Raw genomic sequence first — 21,140 nt, 5'->3', positions numbered from 1 at the left:
GGTATATGTTGTGAAATTGTTAGATATTACTTGTTAGATATGACTGCACTGTCGGAGATAGAAACACAAGCATTTCGCTACACCCACAATAACATCTGCTAAACACATGTATGTGACCAATACAATTTGATTGCCTTGAGTTGGGAGCAATCAGCCAACGAAGAAGAAAATGGACAACTTTAAAATGGGGATGGCCTCTGTGGCGCTTCCCATGCTGTCACAGACGCTATGATGGCACAGATACAAAGATGAGTCCTATCTATCTCTATGGCGCTATCTGCCCTCTAATTGGCTAGAATGGTCCTACCTGATCTCGCCTCCCTTCTGATGCCATGTATTTCCATTGTTAAAGCGGTCACTTGACTGTCTTGTAAATGTAATCTAGCATCCTATGCTTTTTTTTCACAGTAGGTAACTAACGCTAGTTAGCAGTGGTTACATGTACACATAGCTAGCAATGGCAAGCTAAGCTAGCAAGGCTAGGAGGGGCAATGAATGTAATTAGTTGTTTCAGTATATTTTGCCAGCAGTCATAACACAGGGATTATTTAGAACAAAAGAGAAAAAGCATGTATGGTTTCTTACTTTAGTTCATCCCGACAAAGATAGGTGCTTGCCTGAGTGTTGTTAGTCAATCAAATAGCAGTGTGTGGAAAAACTAGCACCAAGCACTATGTGTAAACGATGCGCCTCTAACTTCCGGTAGGCAGCGTTTCTTCCAAATGACTTTCAAAATAAGAGTTGTGCAAGTGTCGACTAAGATAAAAAGTTTTTTTTTTTTTTACCATTATAGCAACTGACCTGAATTAAATAACGAGATTAATTATTTTATATATATATAATATTTCAATTTATGAAAATGTATGAATATGTTTCAAATTGAATTGTTTCGAAAAGCTAAAAAAACACTAGTACCTGTACACTGAGTACCATGTCTCTTCAGCTAACGTTCCACTCCTTGTCATTGCCAAAGAGACTGGCCTTTCGGCAATCTCAACATTCAACAGAGTTAAATAGCAATGGCGTCTTTTTGTAGGCACAACTCCGCCATTGCTCATTGCTAGAAATAAAGTTAGTATTTTCCATGACATGTGGACCCTCAAATAGAATAGCAAAGTAAAAAACAAACATTTAGCTAGGCAAGTTGTTGTATTTTGAGATGTAAAATCAAAGTTAAGATGTGTTTGGAATTGCAGTATGTATTCACTTTGAGAATTTAGAAAGTAAGCTAGGCATAGCCAGGAGAGAAAAGGGCGCTGCAGCACCCCCTAAAAAACCAATAAGAAAAAAAAATGTAAACAAAAATGATATACAGTACCAGTCAAAAGTTTGGACACACCTACTCATTCAAGGGTTTTTCTTTATTTTTTACTCTTTTCTACATTGTAGAATAATAGAAGACATCAAAACTATGAAATAACACATCATGGAATCATGTAGTAACCAAAAAAGTTATATAAAATATATTTTGAGATTGTTCAAAGTAGCCACCCTTTGCCTTGATGACAGCTTTGCACACTCTTGGCATTCTTTCAACAAGCCTCACCTGGAATGCTTTCACAACAGTCTTGAAGGAGTTCCCACATATGCTGAGCACTTGTTGGCTGCTTTTCCTTGAATCTGAGGTCCAAATTATCCCAAACCATCTCAATTGGATTGAGGTCGGATGATTGTGGAGGCCAGGTCATCTGATGCAGCACTCCATCACTCTCCTTGGTCAAATAGCCCTTACACAGCCTGAAGGTGTGTTTTGGGGTCATTGTCCTGTTGAAAAACAAATGATAGTCCCACTAAACGCAAAGCAGATGAGATGGTGTATCACTGCAGAATGCTGTGGTAGCCATGCTGGTTAAGTGTGCCTTGAATTTTAAATAAATCAGTGTCACCAGCAAAGCACCCCCACACCTCCTCCTCCATGCTGCATAGTGGGAACCACACATGCAGAGATCATCCGTTCACCTACTCACAAAGACAGAGGTTGGAACCAAAAATCTTAAATTTAGACTCATCAGATCAAAGGACAGATTTCCACCGGTCTAACGTCCATTGCACGCGTTTCTTGGCCCAAGCAAGTCTCTTCTTATTGGTGTCCTTTAGTAGTGCTTTCTTTGCAGCAATTCGACCATGAAGGCCTGATTCATGCAGTCTCTTCTGAACAGTTGATGTTGAGATGTGTCTGTGAAGCATTTATTTGGGCTGCAATCTGAGATGTGGTTAACTCTCATGAACTCATCCTCTGCAGCAGAGGTAACTTTGCGTCTTCCTTTCCTGTTACGATCCTCATGAGAGCGTTTCATCATAGCGGTTTTTGTTACTGCACTTGAAACTTTCAAAGTTTTTAAATTTTCCTGGATCGACTGACCTTCATGTCTTAAAGTAATGATGGGACTGATGTTTCTCTTTGCTCATTTGAGCTGTTCTTGCCTAATATGGACTTGGTCTTTTACCAAATAGGACTATCTTCTATATACCCACCCCTACCTTGTCACAACACAACTGATTGGCTCAAACGCATTAAGGAAAGAAATTCCACAAATTAACTTTTAACAAGGCACACTTGTTAATTGAAATGCATTCCAGGTGACTACCTCATGAAGCTGGTTGAGAGAATGCAAAGTGTGCAAATCTGTCATCAAGGCAACGGTTGGCTACTTTGAAGAATCTCCTTAAAAATATACTTTGATTTGTTTAACACTTTTTTGGTTACTACAGTACATGATTCCATGTGTTATTTCATAGTTTTGATGTCTTCACTATTATTCTACAATGTAGAAAATAGTAAAAATAAAAACCCATGAATGAGTAGCTGTGTCCAAACCTTTGACTGGTACTATCTATCTATATATACAAAAAAAGGAGTGCACTGGGCCTTTTACTAGTCCTGTATTGGCGGACCAATATAGCCTTCTGTAGCACAGCCCCAAAATGTTTTTCATTGCCGCAATACATCTGTTTATTGCATAAATCATGCATGCATTGGATTGCAATGCTGGTAAAATCATCCAGTCCAGTTAAATTTATTAGTGTAGACTATACCAAGTGTAGGCTATGACATATGGTCAGCGGCCGATCAAAATAGTGGCACAAAGTCTCCAGGGGGTACAGAGGAGTTGTCTATGCATTCTAAAAGGAAAAGGTTCCTGATGTATAATATAGGGGATTGAAACTGAGGGAACCCCTATAAGATCTTCAAAGAACCCTTTTTTGAGATAGTGATAGAGATAATGTTAGCAGTGTGATTAGGTTTAAAATCAGATTTTAAGAGAAATTCTATTAATCCTGTATGTGGGGGTTTATGACTTTGTGGCTGTGGTAACTAGTGACGACCCTGGTACCCAGGCTAAAATAACACTGGCAGTCCAACCGCTTTTACATTTGCAGTCTTCCAGACAATTCAAATAAGACTGAGTGAAAACAACTATTTTTGCAAGTATTAACAACTTAAATTGAATTAGGTGAAATATACAAAATGTTTTATAATTACATTTACATTAAAAGCAAGCACACACTTATACACACATACAGTATCTACTCCAATAAAAGCTGCTCTGCCCCCTCAAGAGCCTTCTCCGTTTCTTCAACTTCCAAGGAGAAATTATCCCTCTCCTGCACGAGATGCTCCCGAGCCTCCATGAGATCCTTCATGGACTTTTGAACTTCCTGGAAATGAACAAACAATGACCATTTCAACAAGCTCTAGCTTGAACAGACTTACCAGGGGTTGACATTAAGCTCTCAAAGGCACTTGCCATCAGAAATACACACAGGATTAATTATGCTTATGTCAAAGATAATGAACTTACTGTTAGTTGTGCACTTTGTTCTGTTGCCATGTCACCAAATGTCCACAGTTCACTTAACAGATCCCGGGATACATTCTACATCGTAGGAGATATAAAAAAATGACATCTACATCAATAAAAATAAATCACTACATACAATTACAAAGCCAGATTCCTGCAAACAAGGTCCTCTGTAACATTTGAGTCTAAAGGCATTTTCACACATAGATTTGTGCTATAGTTCGAATCAGAGTTCGATTATTTGATACATTGTATTTATTTTCCCATTTGGTCTGGTTAGTTTCACAATGCCAAATGTCAAACTAAAACTCCCAAACAACACCATGTGTCCATGCAAGTAATTTGTTTATTGGACAAAAATGCTCACCTTAAATCCATCTATGATTATCACTTGTCCCAATCTTCAAATTACTTTCATTTTGGTTTTCATATGGGGGGGAAAAAACGCAATAGCCGCTCTAACTGCAATGTGAATAGGATATATTCAGTAGCCTATATCTCCGGTACAGCCCCACTTCTCCCCTAACCTGCATCGGATGCACTCAAATGCGCTGCTACTAAAAATAATCTTTCAGAGATATCAAGTTATGATGCAGCAAGCATTTCATCAAATGCTCGCAGTCAAACAATCAACAATACTGCACGACTGGTTCTTTTCCTGTGTTTGGTCCGAACTGCATTCTCACCTGCAGCGAACAGCCCCACTGTACGAATTGAATCGGAGCACCCTCTGTTAGCGAACCCCGGTGCGTTGTTTAGTGCCCTCCAGAGTGCGGATAGAGTTCACAACAGTCCAAACAAACTGAACTAAGGGGGTAAAGCACCAGAGTTGGAAAACTGTACCAAACAAATTCGGTGTGAAAGCCCCCTAAGTAGTAACAGACTGTTCAACAATATTGATGAAAAAACAAGTGAAGGTCCTTACCTCCACCACTCGCTGTTGATCCTCATTTTGCAATGCAAATTCTCTAATTCTCTCTCCCAAAACTGAGAAACAAAGTCATAAAAACAAATTAGGTGTCCCCTTTAATCTTTGGATTAATTGTCGGAGTAGAGAACACACGATTTTGTATGGGTCCAAATTCTACAACAACAAAAAAGTACCATATGCATTTCAGGTAAAATAACAATCCTATGTTTATCTCCCAGGACTATTATCTAGCAACAGCAAGCTAGCTAAACGACTTGCATGTCGTAAACCGTCTCAAATAGAACCCAGTTCTATTTTAACAGCTGGCTACAAACGTAACGTGGCCAGTCTAGTCAGGATGTAATGATTACCTGGATCAATATTTCCAGCGACTAGTAGCGCATGGCAGTCCTTCAGATGTTTCTTGATGTCGGCATTGGTTCCTTGGAGGTCACTGTATTGTTGCTCCAGCTGGGCAACTTTTAGCTGCAAAATTAAATGAAAAGAGACAGACAATGAGTGCACAAGATAGCCCTGAACAGAAGAGATAACATTGCACTCTTCTCGAGATGTTCCATTCAACAGCCCAAAGAGAAAACCTAGTGCAGTTATGCTCACATATACATTTGGAAAGTAGTGAATCATCCCTTTAATGAACTTACCTGTGTTTCTGAATTTTTTTTCTGCAGTTCCTCATTGGCTTCCACTAAAAGTTGATTCTGACCCTTCAGTTCTGACTGCTGCTGTCCATGTCTGGTGGAAGTTCTATCAAAAGACAGAATGCTATGAGCACTTTTTTATTAGCAAATGTATTTCTCCCAACTTTAAAAAATGTTAAAGGGAAATCTTACCCTTTATGCATTTTGGCTACAAAATAATTTCTGGAAAAAAAGAGGAGAAAGCTAGTGGGTCTTAAAATGCCCAAACACTTAGATAGCCTTAGTTATCTCTCCTTTGTTAAATGAAAGTTACCTTGGTACGTTCTCTTTGTGAGGCTTAGAAATAGCTGTTTTTGGAACTAAACTGAAGTCTGACGGTATGGATGTCGCTTTGAATTCGTATTTATTGGCCGCTCTCTTCATTTCTGCAGAACTGCCATCAGGTCACACACCTGAAATAGAAGAAATATCAAATGAAGACAATCCAGATTCTTGCTAGTTACATTTTTGCCGAATGACAAGACAAACACCGAAAACACTGCTATTTGAAAAAGGGGCTTGAACTGAGGTGCGAATGCAGGAACTGAAGTGTAGGAAACTAATAACTTCAATTTACTCTGTCCGCATCTAGTAATTTGATGCCATCATAACGTTACTGTGATACAATCCCCCAAAAAATTAAAAGCAACTTTGATAAATATACTGATCAAAAACATAAAACTCAACAATTTCAACAATTTTACTGGGTTACAGTTCATATAAGGAAATCAGTCAATTGAAATAAATTCATTAGGCCCTAATCTATGGATTTCACATGACTGGGAATACACATATGCATCTGTTGGCCACAGATACCTTAAAAACCAGTCAGTATCTGGTGTGACCACCATTTGCCTCCTGCAGCACGACACATCTCCTTCTCATAGACTTGATCAGGCTGTTGGTTGTGGCCTGTGGAATGTTGTCCCACTCCTCTTCAATGGCTGTGCGAAGTTACTGGATATTGGCGGGAACTGGAACATGCGGTTATACACGTCAATCCAGAGCATCCCGAACATGCTCAGCTGGTGACATGTCTGGTGAGTATGCAGGCCATGGAAGAAATGGGACATGTTCAGCTTCCAGGAATTGGGTACAGATACTTGAGACATGGGGCCATGCATTATCATGCTGAACCATGGGGTGATGGCGGCGGATGAATGGCACGTCAATGGGCCTCAGGATCACGTCACGGTATTTCTGTACATTCAAATTGCTATCGATAAAATGCAATTGTTTTTGTTCTCTGTAACTTATGCCTGCCCATACCATAACCCCACCGCCTCCATGGGAAACTGTTAGCCCACACGATGCCATACACGTGGTCTGCGGTTGTGAGGCCGGTTCGACGTCCTGAAAACGTCTGAAACGACGTTGGAGGCAGCTTATGGTAGAGAAATTAACATTCAATAATCTGGCAACAGCTCTGGTGAACATTCCTGCAGTCAGCATGCCAATTGCACGCTCCCTCAAAACTGTCATTGTGTTGTGTGACAGAACTGTACATTTTAAAGTTACCCTTTATTGTCCACAGCACAAGGTGCACCTGTGTAATGATCATGCTGTTTTGTTGGTTATTTTTACCCCCTTTTTCTCCCTAATTTCGTGATTATGATCTTGTCTCATTGCTGAAACTCCCCAAAGGCTTGGGAGAGGCGACGGTCGAGTCATACATCCTCCAAAACATGACCCTCGAAGCCACGCTTCTTAACATCTGCTCGCTTAACCCGGAAACCAGCTGCACCAATGTGTCGGAGGAAACGCTGTTCAACTGACGACCGAAGTCCGCCACAAGGAGTCGCTAGAGCGCAACGAGCCAAGTAAAGCCAAACCCTCCCCTATGTGCACCACCCTATGGGACTCCAGGTCACGGCCGGTTGTGACACAGCCTGGGATCGAACCCCAGGGCTGTAGTGACGGCGCAACACTTTAATACAGTGCCTTAGACCGCTGCACCGCGATCAGACTGTTTAATCAGCTTCTTGATATGCCACACCTGTCAGGTGGATGTATTATCTTCGCAAAGGAGAAACGCTCAGTAACATCTGTGCACTTGATTTGAGAGAAATAAGCTTTTGTGCATTATGGGGATCTTTTGTCAGCTCATGAAACCAACACTTTACATGTTGCGTTTATTTTTGTTCAGTAACGTTATATATTGATAGTCCTAACATTAGGTCTATGTTATCTAACTGCTACATAACTAGTTAATACGCTTGCTAACGTTAGTGGCTCAATTCTTAGAGTATCTTGGCTACAGCTAGCTAGCAAGCTAACGACAACGTTAGCTAGCTTCCTTCACCATGGAGTGGAGTTTAGTCCGCTAACGTTAACGATCATCAGCATCAAGGAGAAGTAGTAAGGTAGCTAACTCTCATTTACACCTCCACACCCACAGAATAAAACAATACTTAATGGATAATTATTCAGACTTGTCCAATTAGCAATAAAACAACGCTTCCTTACCGTGTATTGTACTCAATGACAAAACCAGAGAAACTCACTTTTTGAAAAGAGACCAAAGATTTGAAAAATATATATATTTGAAAATTGTGGGAACGTCACTTCCGTACCACTTGGTTTCAACACCAGTTTTTTTTTTTTTTTACCTTACCAAAATATTCCGACAGAGAGCGCATTTTACAGTAAAATAATCTTGCTTCTCAGATAAAAAGTATCCCCCTTTAAAATCAAATTGTATTCGATACATATAAGGTGCATAAAAATGAGTATGTGCTAGCCGTGCAGTTCATGAATCAATATCAATATTAACAATACAAGAGTCAAGACAAAAATAACAAGTAATAGAAGAGGTAGTAGGAGTAGTAATAGTGGTCTGTATTTACACGGTATTTACAAATATAGAGTGGGTAGTGGCTTGATCATGGAGTAGAGTAAATGACATATAATAAAACAGCACGGTTGACTGTGTGTGAGAGAGTTCTGAGTGCGTGCTTGTGTGTGTGAGTTTATGGGTTTGTGTGAGTGTGTTTGTGTGTAAATGTGTGTGTAGGGGTTGGATGTGTGGGTAGTTAGTGCAAATAATCTCTGAGGTGCAGGTCTGTGCAGGGAGACAGCTAGAGTTAGCTGTATAGCATTCTGATGGCCTGGTGGTAGAAGCTGTCTCGGAGCCTGTTGGTCCGAGACCCGATGCTCTGATACAGCTTGCCAAAAGGTAACAGAGTGAACAGTCTGTGGCTCGGGTGACTGGAGGGGCAGGGAGCTCGCCCCCAGGGATGTATTGGGCCGCCTGCACCACCACTCTGTAGAGCCTTCCAGTTGAGGCCGGTGCGGTTGCCATACCAAGCGGTGAGGCAGCCAGTCAAGATGCTTTCGATAGTGCAGCTGTAGAACTTTTTGAGGATCTGAGAGCCCATGACAAATCTTTTCAGCTTCCTGAGGGGGAAGAGCCATTGTCGTGCCCTCTTCACCACTGTGTTGGTGTGTTTGGACCATGATAGATTCTTAGTGATGTGGACACAGAGGAACTTGAAGCTCTTGAACCGCTCCACTACAGCCCCATCAATGTGAATGTGAGGGTGCTTGGCCTTCCGCTCCCTGTAGTCCACGATCAGCTCCTTTGTCTTATTGACATTGAGGAAGAGGTTGTTGTTCTGGCACCACACTGCCAGGTCTCTGTTCTCCTCCCTATAGACTGTCTCATCGTTGTCGTACCAGGCGGTGATGCAGCCGGTTAAGATGCTCTCGACTGTGCAGCTGTAGACCTTCTTGAGGATCCGAGGTCCCATGCCGAATTTCTTCAGCAGTGTTGAGAGTTAGCATGGCATAGGTGTAGTTGCCTACCCTCACCACCTGGGTTCTGCCTGTCAGTTGTTCAGATTTGATCCCTTCCAACTAGATTTTTTGGATGAAACAAATGAACAGAATACCCTTTATCAATTATCAACATTTTTATTGTTGCCTTTGTGTTCCTTTTATATAAACTGAGAACAGTATAATTGAAATAACGGAATAAAAAACAGGTCCTGGCCCTGGTTTAGGAGTAAGTAGAGCTAAAATAACAAGTGGAGTCCAGCGTGTTTACACGTTTATACTTATTTACAGCTTTCGCTGTAAAAGTGGCGGAAGATTTATTGACGTCCAGGGGTGGCAGTATAACGTTCATTTCCACACAACCCAGACAGCGTAAAGAAGAAGGTTATCTGACTGCGCATGCTCAATAGAGGGCGGTTAAATTCAAAACCAACAACAGCTTTGACGCTTAATAGCTGGCATCTTAAAATTGTACTTGAACAACTAGTAGCTACACGGTACAGTAGTTTTGTGGAAAATTAACAACGTATTATGTTTGCAACGTTTTAACATGAATGTGCTCAACTAGACTAGATGGCTAAGTTAACTAGCTAACATTAGCGCTTGACTTGTGACACATCTAACGTTAATGGTTCTTGCTAACGTTAGCTAGCTAACCAGCTAATTCGCTAGCTAAGTATTTTAATAATTGTCATTCAGTGTATTAACAAACGTGGCTAGTTAAGTAGATTTGTGTATTTTTCTTTCACACATCGAGCACTCAGTTATCAATGTGAACGACGATTGCTAGCTAGCCAGTTAACGTGTTTATGTCAATGTATTTATTTCATAACTGTCGGCGAAGATGGAGCCGCCTGATGCTGCATCAAGGACGGAGTGAGTGATATGTTTGTTGATAGCCAATTGTAGTTCACTAACTTTCCAATTTTATTAAGCCATGAAATTATCCCTGGCCATGACCTCACTCTCCGAAGGTGTCTCAGGGGGAGTGGGATATGCAAAATGTAAAATTATATTCTAGTTGACACGTTAAATAATACACACGTGTACATGTGTGAAATAGGACAAATGTAATTATTGTTACGTGTCTCGTGTGTATTTCAAGTATAGCGTTAATATTACTCGGTACGTTAACTGCTTGGGTTTGTTTTCTAAATTGCAGCAGTGATCATGTTGTATCCTCCAAACGGCGTATTTCTTCGGTTAGTACAACAGTTGCTCATACAACTATTTAGTTTGAGGATGTTTTGTCCACCATTTCAACAGCACGTCTCTGAATTAATATTGTATCCACATCTAATCAGATCCTGAAAGTTCCACGGACATCTATCAAATTCACTGGCCCAGAGCTAGAGGAGAGTCGGGTAAAGACTAAATAGATAGCAGTTGGGGAAATTGTGAATGTCTCTGACATGTCATTCTACTCAAAATGCATTATTGTCTTCACAAGGTGGAGGTGGTCAAGCCAGTAGAGAAGAGGATCTCCAGAAGAGTCAGTTTCGCCACTTCCAATGATGTTCTACTGTTTTCAAAGTAAAACGTTTTCGCTGTGCCACATTTGGAATTTAAACTACAATGCCACGAAAATAAGAAACTTTTAACAATGTTATTACCTTTTGATTATCAGAGATGTGAAGAATGGCTCCCCTGTCCGGAGTCCTCTACAAAACCTCACAACTAGTAAGTAAGCCTACTGTATGCTTGAGACATTTCTCATTTTCTTCTCAATGTAGAGCAGCATATGATGCTTCACATTACTGTGTATTTAAGTGAGGAGACTCATGAAAATGTTTTTCACATTGGCTGAACTGTTTTACGTGACTGGTTTTGCAAATGCTAAACAGTGAAAATGTGACAATATAAACTCTGGCAGTTGGGTTTGTTTTACTTTCATTTTATCAAACCTTTCAAAAAATGTCCATGTTTTTTCATGTAACGTATTTACAACTGAAATACAATTTGATTTAACAGCGGCAGAAAACATAAGCATTCATACGGGTTCCATTGATGGGGCTCAACCAATCACAGGTATGCCTGAAATCTAGTTATCAAGTAGCTTTTTGCATTCTCAGGTAGGTACTGTATAAATCACTCAGTGACCACCAAGATGCCTTTAACTGTTATGCACCTTCATTTGTAAATGTAGGCATGGAAACCTTGTTGAATGCTCCCCTCCATGTTTCACAACAAAGAAATAAGGTAAGCTATGACTGAGAAATGTGGCTCTTTAAATTAGACTTTCAATTAGCATAGCTACATTCTTCCCATTTTATATAGGTACTTAGAAATTCATAACAATAAAATGTCATACGAATAGTATTTTAACTATTGCCAAAAACCAAGGTACATTGACAATTTTCATTGACCATGCCGGTGCGCTTCTTACCTGTGTTAATTGTTGCTGTGAACTTAGCTATTCATGAAATGCTAAAGTCATTGTTTCTCCTAATAGGAAAATGTCATGTTCAACCAGGATGATTATGGGGAGAAAACAATGATGTTCACAGGAGAGGACACAGCATTTATGGATATGACTCACAGTCACACAATACTCATCGCCAATGATTCAGAATCATCAATTGTTCTGCCAAATGAAATCAATGTGACTACACCTACCTGTGGAAACATGGATTTTACTTTTTCAATGGAGAAAGGTAAAACTGGGTTTTTTCAGGACTCAACAGAGAATTGTGCCCCCTTTAAAAACCCTTCCACCTTAGCCAGAGGTATAGATCCAGAGTTTGAACATTTCCTTGCCAGTATAACGAAGTCAAGTGGCCCCATGTGTAATCCAATAGCTCCCAAATCCTCATCTACTGTGGCATTCCACCGAGCTGCATCCCCTCCAGAAAAAACAAACAACAGACGTTTCCTTGCTGCGCTCAATGCCCGCAAGTCAGGAGTTGATAAAGAGAATCAGGTCCCAGCTTTGTCGACAACGGGGGGAGATTGTACAGTGGGCTCAATTATCCCTCAAAGGCAAGGGCCTCAGTTCATGAATACATCTACGATGCAAACTGAACAAGATCATATGGATCTCACAAAAAGCCATACAACTTTGATAGATGGCAAAGGAGTTTTTCAGTGTGTGCAAACTGTAAGCTCTGAAGAGCAACGGCTTAGGGGAAGCACTTTCAGCCAGGTATCTGTCTCTACTGATCCAGATGAAATGGAGTTGACCAGGAGCCAAACTGTTGCCATTGACTCCAAAGCTATTTGGATGTTTGGGCCAAATCCCTCTCAGAAAATTGAAAGGAAAAGTGTGGCCTTCACATCAGATCCCAATAAAACCCAGATCTTCTCAGGTGATGACCATGGCATGGAGATGACTGCAGCTCTCAATGTACCTCTCCAGGAGAATGTGTGTGCTCCGACCAAGAAAGGCGAATCATCACCCTGGATGTTTCCCCCAGAAAACAGAATCCCCTCCGTTCAGCGAAATCAACAGACCTTTCATAGCACCTCCTATCCAGACTCGGATGACATGGAGATGACAAGATGTCAAACAGTTGCCATTGATTCCAAAAGTGTAGGCCTAACGGAAATTCCCTTACTAGGGAATACAAGGAAAAGTTTGTCTTTTATGCCATCCACTTACAGAGGTGTTTTTTTTTCAGAAGATGGTAATGGTATGGATCTGACTGAGGCCCTCACTGGAAATATTGTGTCAAACAGCCATATAGCAATTAATAAGCCACTACAGAGATTGTTCCCCACAACAGAGATGTCCTTTCACTCTGATCGGAGTACAAACATGGAGATGACTTCAGGACAGAGAAGTAATAAAGTATGGGAGCCTGCATCCTCTGATCCTGATGACATGGAAATCACAAAAAGCCTAACTGCTGTAATTGATTCCAAATATTGTGTGATGGAGAAGCCTTCTCTTAGCAAACCGAAGACCAAGTTTGACCTGGGTCTATCCTATGTGCCACCATCTATGGAATATGGCAATTTCTCAGACAATGCTAACAGTGTGAAGAGGGTGCTGGATCAGGTAAAAGGTGTTTCTGTAGCCATATCGGATCCTGATGACATGGAAATAACTAGAAGTCAAACTGTTGCCATCGACACCAAAAGCCTCAATGTGGTCAATCGCATGCAAAACACAATGAAAAGTATATCCTTCATGTCAACTTCCAACAGACCCAGTCATATATCAGAGGATGACTGTGGTATGGACATGACCAAATCTCTCACTGTGTCTATAGATCACAGAAATGGTCTGAACATGACAGATGAGACCACTGGCAGATTGTTCCCCATATCAAAACACCAGAAGGAAACGTTTGAGAAGAGCCTGATTAGAGCAGATCTTAGTACAGATGCCATGGAAATCACAAGGAGCCAAACTGGGGTTATTGACACCAGAGGTTTTGGTGGCGTAACTCCTTCACGCCAAGGTGGTAGAGGAAGATTTGTCAGCTTTTTGGATTCAAATAAAACTCTTACTGGTGAGAATGACCATTGTATGGAGATGACTCAAGCTCTCACTGCACAGATATTAACAAATGTGTCACATTCTGCCCATGGGGGTGAGACCTTAGCTAGGATGTCCACAATCTCAAAGACAAATTTAACTGGAGCAAAGGGCAATCATTTTGTGGAAGTGGGTCACATAACCGATCAACGTCGGTCATCGGATTCAGATGACATGGATATGACGAGAAGTCAGACCGCTGTAATTGAGTCTGAAAACATCAAGATGGGGAATCGTGACCCTTTCAGAGCAAGGCAACGTTTATCCAGTGTGAATAAGACTCTGCAGATGGTTCCTGCCGCAGAGCAGAGTGCACATGGTGAGATTACGTTTCAGTTAGGTGTTGAAAACCTCTGCAGTAAAAAGGCACCTACATCTTCTGACTCTGATGAAATGGAACTGACAAGGAGCCAGACTGTTGCAATTGAATCCAAAGTTATTAACATTATGTTTTCCCCCGAAACAAATCCACCATTAGGGAATGTGTCAATTAGTCAGGCACATGATATGGAAGTGAAACGAGTAGTAGAAGCGACACGTTGCAGAAATAATCCTGTAGCTGTACCCTCTAACCTGGAGGAGAAGAAAATGGCCAGAGATGAAACTGAAATGTTTTCTGAGGATCATGAAATGGAGATGACCAAGGCTGTCACAACGCAAATTGAACAACATGCACCTACCAATGCGAAGGGCCCTTCATCCACCACAAATGCAATTTCCTTGTGTCTACCGGAGGGTCACCCTAGAGAAATCCCCACTAACCTTACAGAACACTTTGACCTAAAGGGATTAGCAGACCGAAATGATCCTGATCTGAAAGATGAAGACTGCTCCTTTATTCCTAACAAACCAGAAAGCTCTCCCATTGCCTCTTCAGTCTCAATAGAAGATGATAATGTACCTTCGAAGAAGGCAAAGACCAGGCGAATGAGTTTGGCAGATCTGCAGTTGAAACTTAATCATATGAGCCGCATGATAAATGAATCCACTGAAGTGATGGGTAGCTGCACTGCACCTTTATCTCACCTGATGAGGACCTCTGACCAACACAGTGTAGAGACAGAATCCTTATCAACTGTAGACTATGGGGCTAAAACCATGGGATTAATGACTGAGAGACCAGCAAGTGTCAACTTGGAAGACCATATTATTCACAATGACAAACCTAATATGACTGCTCCTTTAAACTTGAAAAGTAAATGCCTTGCATCACGACTGTCATTTGGTGGTTTCCTGCCCAAACTCCCACGAATAGCCAAACCCTCTGAATCAAACCAGTCCAATAGCGTGACAGATTTTGGGAAACTTCTGAAGAAGAATAGATTGAGTGGCACTCATGAACTGAGGAGCAACACCTCGATGGACAACATTGATGATGAAGTGCTTCCAGACATTAGCAGTGAAGAGGACTTATCAGAAACTATGGACACCAAGTCACCTCAGAGGGTCGACGACAAGGGAACTCTTTTCTTAGGCAAGGTGGTCAAGGATGTTGTGGAGCATGAGGTCTTTAAAGAGCCGGTCCTAACTGTTACCCAATGTCAGAAGAGGTCCCTACCAGAAGAGGGCCATGATGACTCCATGGATGAGGTAAAGAGGAATAAGCCATCAACAGAAAACATCAGAGAAATGGTAAATACTGTTTTTTCATTTAATCAGTTCACATTTATTTTGTTAAATGTAATCAATACGAGTTAATACATTTTATTTTATCTTGACAGATCCCCCACACACAGGTAGTTCAGTGGGACAGTAACTGTACAGGAGCTGCAGCTGATGGCTCCAGCAGCAACTCCAACCTCCGATGTGAGGGCACATTTGAGTCAAGTGAGTTTTGAGGCGCTTTTACTGCTCATTTCGACTGTCTCATTCAAACATTCATCATCGCCTTGTCTGTCTTGATCCCTTTTTAAAGTGCATCGTCTAGGTTAGGTAGGCAATACTAACTTGATGCCATTTTGCAGCTTACAGACAAAGCCAATTTGAGTCCCTGCTTGACAACACCGGGGACTACACATCTGATGTACGGAAGGTATGTCAACAACTCCCTTTTTATATGGACTTTTCCTGTTACCATTTCCGATATACTGCGTTTTCACTGCTCTTTCACATTTCATTTCAGAAACTCCATGATGGCAGCATTACAGTGGCTGAGTTCCTGAAACTCTTCAGCATCGACTTTGTCATCCATAAACCTCGACAGAGTATTCTGCCTGCGAGAGTAAATCTTAAACCTTTGTCTTTAGAATTGAATTTTGACAACAACAAAAAAATTACTAAAAACTGAGGAATTATTACAAAGGATAATACTTACTGACGCTCACAATAAATATAGGTGCTAAATACAGATTTCCATCTCCTTATAGATTGTGTCGGATCTCGATCGCAAAACAGAGGACTTGTTAATCGAGAAGCATATCAACCGTCCCAAACAGAGGGTGTATGAGACCGACTGCCAGATACTCACAGAAATGGTGGAGGGGTATGTTTAATTATGCATGTCATTGTGACGCTTTACATAGCATTTTATTTACCGTAAGATGAAGTTTAAAAAACAATGCTCAAATCTGTAACCTGCTTAGTAAATAACAAGCCATGTATGTTCATCCCTTTGGTGTACTTTCTGATTTCAGGTTGAAAGCACGTCTGAGAGACCAAGACAGTCTTCTGCAAAGTGTTAATGGAACACTTTGGGAGGCGGTGAAGGGCTTTTCAGATGAAGAGGTATTTAACTTTGTCTTTTATTTTTATTGGTTATTTATTGATTTCCCTCTTGCTATTACTAGTCAGTTTGATACAGAAATGATCCATTTGGACCACCCCTCTTGATGTTGTGGCTTATTTTCCACAGTTGCTGCTTTTTGGTTCAAAGTTGAAAGAGAGGAGGACATTCTTCAGAAAGAGAAGCAAAGTACGATCTCATGACATGAAAGCAGTTTTGTATTCTGACCTTGTGCACACAACTCGGGTAAGACACCTGATGAGAACAAAAATCCCTTTGTTGCTAGTAACCTTTGACTGAAAAAAAACTTATGCATTCCACATTTGTGTGTGTGTAAAACTCGGCTAATAAACTGTTTCATTGATGTCCCATTACATCTTCACAGGAGGCACAACATAACTTGAGAGGAAATATTGAGAAGACCGATCAGTGTCTGAAAGACCTTGATGAATGTCTACATGACTTGGAAGCTGGTATATTGGATTTGAGTTCATCTCCTTTTGAGCCTTTCATATTCTCTACTGTAATTCAATTTGAACCAAGGGACTTAATATCATTTTTCACAGTGCATGCTTGTCATCCTGTTAAGATAATTGAGGTATTAGTGGTGGTAATTGATTTTGAATTTGAGGTTTTGTCATGCTTATTCTTTCTTCTGTCTGCCACAGAACTTGCCGCTGTGGAGGGCACAGGGGTAGAGGACTGTGAGCCAACCTTGAAAGCAAGGCAGCAAGGTATGACGCCACAATCTTTTTTAAATTAAATTTTTCATTCTTAATCAAGGGTGTGCTTGGTATTTGACATGTTAATGTTGAATTATGTTCTATCAGGGTTGGAGAAGATCAACAAAGCAATTGCTAAAAGTGAAAGGTAAGTTTACATTGCTTGAATCATAATTTAGTGCAAATAAATTGGATTTTTCTTTGTCGTCACCAGAGCTACGGTCTCTATTGAGATTTTAATTTGTATTACTTTACTCCCTTCTGCTGGATGTGCCCAAGAAATGGAAACCATTTGTTTTTCTCCACAGGCAAATGTGTGAATTGGAACTACAGAAGATAAACTCTGTGGACAAAGTGGACAGACTCCGAAAGGAAACTCTGGAACTTGAGAAACATATTGCCATGCTGGATAGGTCAGTTTCTCATTTTCCGGACAGGGATACATTTTTCTTCCCTGCATATACGCCTAATATTCCATTCAACTTTGAATGACATTTCTGACCTCTTTTTGTTTCAGAGTGAATGAATGGAAGTTTGTGCAGAAAGATGACATGAAGACAGTCTACAGCTTTCTCTACGAGTCCTTGCTGTTGGAGGTGCAGTTTGAGAAACCTAACGGTAAGATGTAGTGCTATATATTTCTTGATAGTATAACTTTTTTTGCACCAGAAGTGCTAGTATGTTTATAGTAGTTTTGCTCTGCAGGTTTTTTTTCAAAGGGTTGCTTTAAGACAAATGTCAATGTTTTTCTAATGCTTTGCTCTTTTATTTAGGAGAGGTCTGTGAACAGACTGAGCGTAACATCATGGACATCACGTTTCAACGCCAAATGGATGGTGGGAGAAATTAAGCTCTGACACTTTAATGTAGAATATTTTCTTGGTTCTTGCCACACACAGCTCTCTTGCCTTGCCAACTCACCTTTTCTTTCTTACAGATGAAAAGTCACAGTGCTACTCTCGGCTTGTACACAATCTGCTATGCCAGTACATAGGCAGTGAAACCACTTGGTTCAAGAAGTACCCCACCAGTCGATACATTCCCGCGGTAAGTGTAAGGCTTGGTTAAAAGGGACGATCCAAAAGGGGTTGGTGTTTTATTGCATTGCATGTCCACAGAGGTTCAGTTTTGGCTGTATAATATCTGTCTGGTTCTCGCTCTCCAGTTGCTGCATGATGTGGGTCTGGTGGTAAGCCGCTGTCGCCTCCTGGGAGAAGAGATCCACCTGATGAAGAAGTGGGGCGCTCTGAGGCTGGACATCCTGGACATCAGCTGTGTGGACACACAGTAAGATCACACACCATAGAAATACAACTCCTAGACTGGACAGATCCCCCATCAGACCACCAGAGAATGTTGACTTAAATGGGACTGTCCTTTCTAGGGAATTTTATAGATATATTTCCATATAACAGCTTTCTGAATGCAAAACTCATTATTGTTTTGTCCTCTTTATTTCAGAGTTCGTATCCTGTTCTCCAGTCTCAAGTCATTTAGCAAGTTTGAGATGACAGTAGCCGTTACATCCGCCTACCCCTTCGGTCTCTTTCATGTGCAAAACTTCCAAAATCACATTGGAAACGCAACGTAAGACTTAATATTTGTATTCTCACACACATGTTTTGTTTCTAGTTGTACTTGTACATTGTTGCAACAGTGCACCTTTAACAACTGTAACAATATAATACTTTTTTTCTATACAGGAAAGACCAGGTGGAAGACATTGTATCATCAGTCACGCCAGCCAAGAACTACTTGACCAAGATTGTCAAGAGGATCCACGAAAGTCTGCTGTGCTTAGACTAGTTCCAGTCAATGGCTGTTCTATGTAGTTCAGGGCTGCCCAACCCTCTTCCTGGGGATCTACTAGCTGCTCAACAAGACCTTAACTAGCTGAATCAGATATGTTAAATTAGGGTTGGACTGAAAACCTACAGGACAGTAGATCTCCAGGAAGAGGGTTGGGCAGCCCTGATGTCGTGAATGAAAATGTATATATGTTTGTCAATTCCATTTTATAAATGTTCAATGCCACATTGTCTTGTGTTCATTTTACATGTTTTCTACCATGAGTTTTGATCATTTGTATCATTTTTGTTCATAAGGGATCAATAGTAATGTTTAGTAATAGTTGGCCATTTCAAACCATCTTTGATGTATTTCCTCTAGCAAAACTATGGCAAGAATTACAATAACTGAAAAAGGCTTGAATAGTACAATAACATTTTGTCTTAGTTAATTGTCTGAATCATTAAAATGTTACTGCAACTTTTACCCATGTTTTCTCTGTACTATAACAATCACTGGTTTAACAAATTGTTAACCTGGCTCTTCAGTTCTCTCTCTGAACAAATGGGGGTTTCAGATCATATCTGGCCATCATACAAATATATACAGTACCAGTCAAAAGTTTGGACATCTACTCAAGGGTTTTTCTTTATTTGTACTATTTTCTACATTGTAGAATAATAGTGAAGACATCAAAACTGAAATAACACATGGAATCAAGTAGTAACCCAAAAAAGTGTTAAACAAATCAAAATGTATTTCAGATTATTCAAAGTAGCCACCTTTTGACAGCTTTGCACACTCTTGGCATTCTCAATCAGCTTCACCTGGAATGCTTTTCCAACAGTCTTGAAGGACTTCCCACATATGCTGAGCACTTGTTGGCTGCTTTTCCTTCACTCTGCGGTCCAACTCATCCCAAACCATCTCAATTGGGTTGAGGTCGGGTGATTGTGTAGGCCAGGTCATCTGATGCAGCACTCATCACTCTCCTGTCATCAAGGCAAAGGGTGGCTACTTTGAAGACTATAAAATGTTAACACTTTTTTGGTTACATGATTCCATATGTGTTATTTCATAGTTTTGATGTCTTTATACTATTTTCTACATTGTAGAATAAAAACAAAGAAAACCCCTTGAATGAATAGGTGTGTCCAAACTTTTGACTGGTACTATTTATCATTTCATAGTATGGAAAGTCAACCGGATTTTTACATTGGGCCGATTTGATTATGCTGATCTGTGCGGCACCGGACATAGACCCGTTACGTAATTGGGCAAAAGCAGGGAGGGAGGCACGCCTTTCTCAAATTAAACAGTAATCTGCGTTGTTCAGTCATTGTGTCAACAAGGCAGGATGGTGCATAGTCAAGAAACATGCATATCCTTTCCATAAAATAATTGTTAGAATGTTCTAACTAGTTTTCATTGGGAAGGCAGATATAGCATTTTTATCAAAAGCAATCTCTCTTGCATGGGAAACAGAATCCTAATAATTACTACACATTGCTTTATTACCTCACTTGTTTTTGAGCCGACTTTGGCATGGGCTTTGAATGGGGCACGTCTCGAATGCAATCAACTTTCAGCCGATAGAAAACACGCCTACACTGGTGTGCCTGGGTGGGATTAATCGAACCCCCTCAGTGAAATTACTGGTATGCTCATATGGCTGCATCTCAATAGTCTACAGTGGCCTCCTCTCATTGCCTCCTTCCCTTCATCTTCTCTGATTTGTAATGTGTAGTAATAGTGTAAAAAAAGGCTGTCCTGCTCCCCTCCTCTCTTCCTAAATTTCCCTCACAGTCCCGTTAGTTTGGCTGTTTAGCCTACCTTAGTTTTAAGGGATCCTGAGTGGAGCAGCGGTCTAAGGAACTGCATCGCAGTGGTAGAAGCGTCACTACAGCGTCGTCTGGGTTAGTGGAGGGTTCAGCTGGGGTAGGCCGTCATTGTAAATAAGAATTTGTTCTTAACTGACTTGCCCAGTTAAATAAAGGTTAAGTAAAAAATAAATCCATAGCTGCCATTCCCAACCAATCAGTGCTTGAAAAGGCACATCTGGACACTGCACCCAGCCACACATGTCAGAGCGTAATCGTTGTCCAAAGAAAGAAGACACATTTCTGAGGACTGTTGTGGACAGTAACAAGAATACATGAATTGGGTGTGTGCATCGTAATGTAAGTTGGAGGAGGGTTTATTGGATTTCGTTTTACATGTGTAATAATGGATAATTACCACAC

At 40.7% G+C, this 21,140-nt stretch overlaps 3 protein-coding genes across 6 annotated transcripts in view; 1 reads left to right on the top strand and 2 right to left on the bottom strand.

Annotated features, from left to right (window-relative positions):
• The window catches only part of LOC120024094 (protein dispatched homolog 1-like), a 77,600-nt gene extending 76,918 nt beyond the window's left edge, over positions 1-682 (bottom strand). The window contains exon 1 of the mRNA XM_038968227.1: positions 586-682. The gene's annotated coding sequence lies outside the window, so the exon portion shown is untranslated. The remainder of the gene's footprint in view (positions 1-585) is intronic.
• Positions 683-2,817: 2,135 nt separating this feature from the next.
• Positions 2,818-7,982, bottom strand: LOC120024374. 4 transcript variants are annotated; one of them, XM_038968600.1, is made up of 8 exons: positions 7,916-7,982; positions 5,686-5,824; positions 5,565-5,594; positions 5,376-5,478; positions 5,085-5,199; positions 4,729-4,790; positions 3,804-3,878; positions 2,818-3,660 (listed from the first exon to the last, which is right to left on the bottom strand). In XM_038968600.1, exons 2-8 carry the CDS (start codon positions 5,793-5,795, stop codon positions 3,529-3,531), a joined length of 627 nt encoding a protein of 208 aa, XP_038824528.1. In that variant the 5' UTR covers positions 5,796-5,824; positions 7,916-7,982; the 3' UTR covers positions 2,818-3,528. The 4 variants fall into 4 exon arrangements, with proteins under 4 accessions (XP_038824528.1, XP_038824527.1, XP_038824530.1 ...); XM_038968599.1 differs by having other exon boundaries at positions 7,878-7,981; XM_038968602.1 differs by lacking the exon at positions 5,565-5,594 and having other exon boundaries at positions 7,878-7,981.
• A 2,387-nt stretch (positions 7,983-10,369) lies between these two features.
• knl1 (kinetochore scaffold 1) lies at positions 10,370-19,383 on the top strand. Its single transcript, XM_038968282.1, has 23 exons — positions 10,370-10,387; positions 10,490-10,549; positions 10,636-10,718; positions 10,813-10,865; positions 11,157-11,213; positions 11,332-11,384; positions 11,638-15,297; positions 15,387-15,492; positions 15,630-15,697; positions 15,788-15,886; positions 16,032-16,147; positions 16,299-16,389; positions 16,517-16,633; positions 16,773-16,860; positions 17,056-17,121; positions 17,218-17,257; positions 17,418-17,522; positions 17,627-17,727; positions 17,883-17,945; positions 18,047-18,156; positions 18,275-18,396; positions 18,571-18,696; positions 18,813-19,383. Exons 6-23 carry the CDS (start codon positions 11,334-11,336, stop codon positions 18,913-18,915), a joined length of 5,232 nt encoding a protein of 1,743 aa, XP_038824210.1. The 5' UTR covers positions 10,370-10,387; positions 10,490-10,549; positions 10,636-10,718; positions 10,813-10,865; positions 11,157-11,213; positions 11,332-11,333; the 3' UTR covers positions 18,916-19,383.
• The last annotated feature ends 1,757 nt before the right edge of the window (positions 19,384-21,140 follow it).

Source organism: Salvelinus namaycush, chromosome 29 (genome assembly GCF_016432855.1).
Source record: "Salvelinus namaycush isolate Seneca chromosome 29, SaNama_1.0, whole genome shotgun sequence".
NCBI lineage: Eukaryota > Metazoa > Chordata > Actinopteri > Salmoniformes > Salmonidae > Salvelinus > Salvelinus namaycush.
This window is presented reverse-complemented; position numbering and strand designations above follow the sequence as displayed.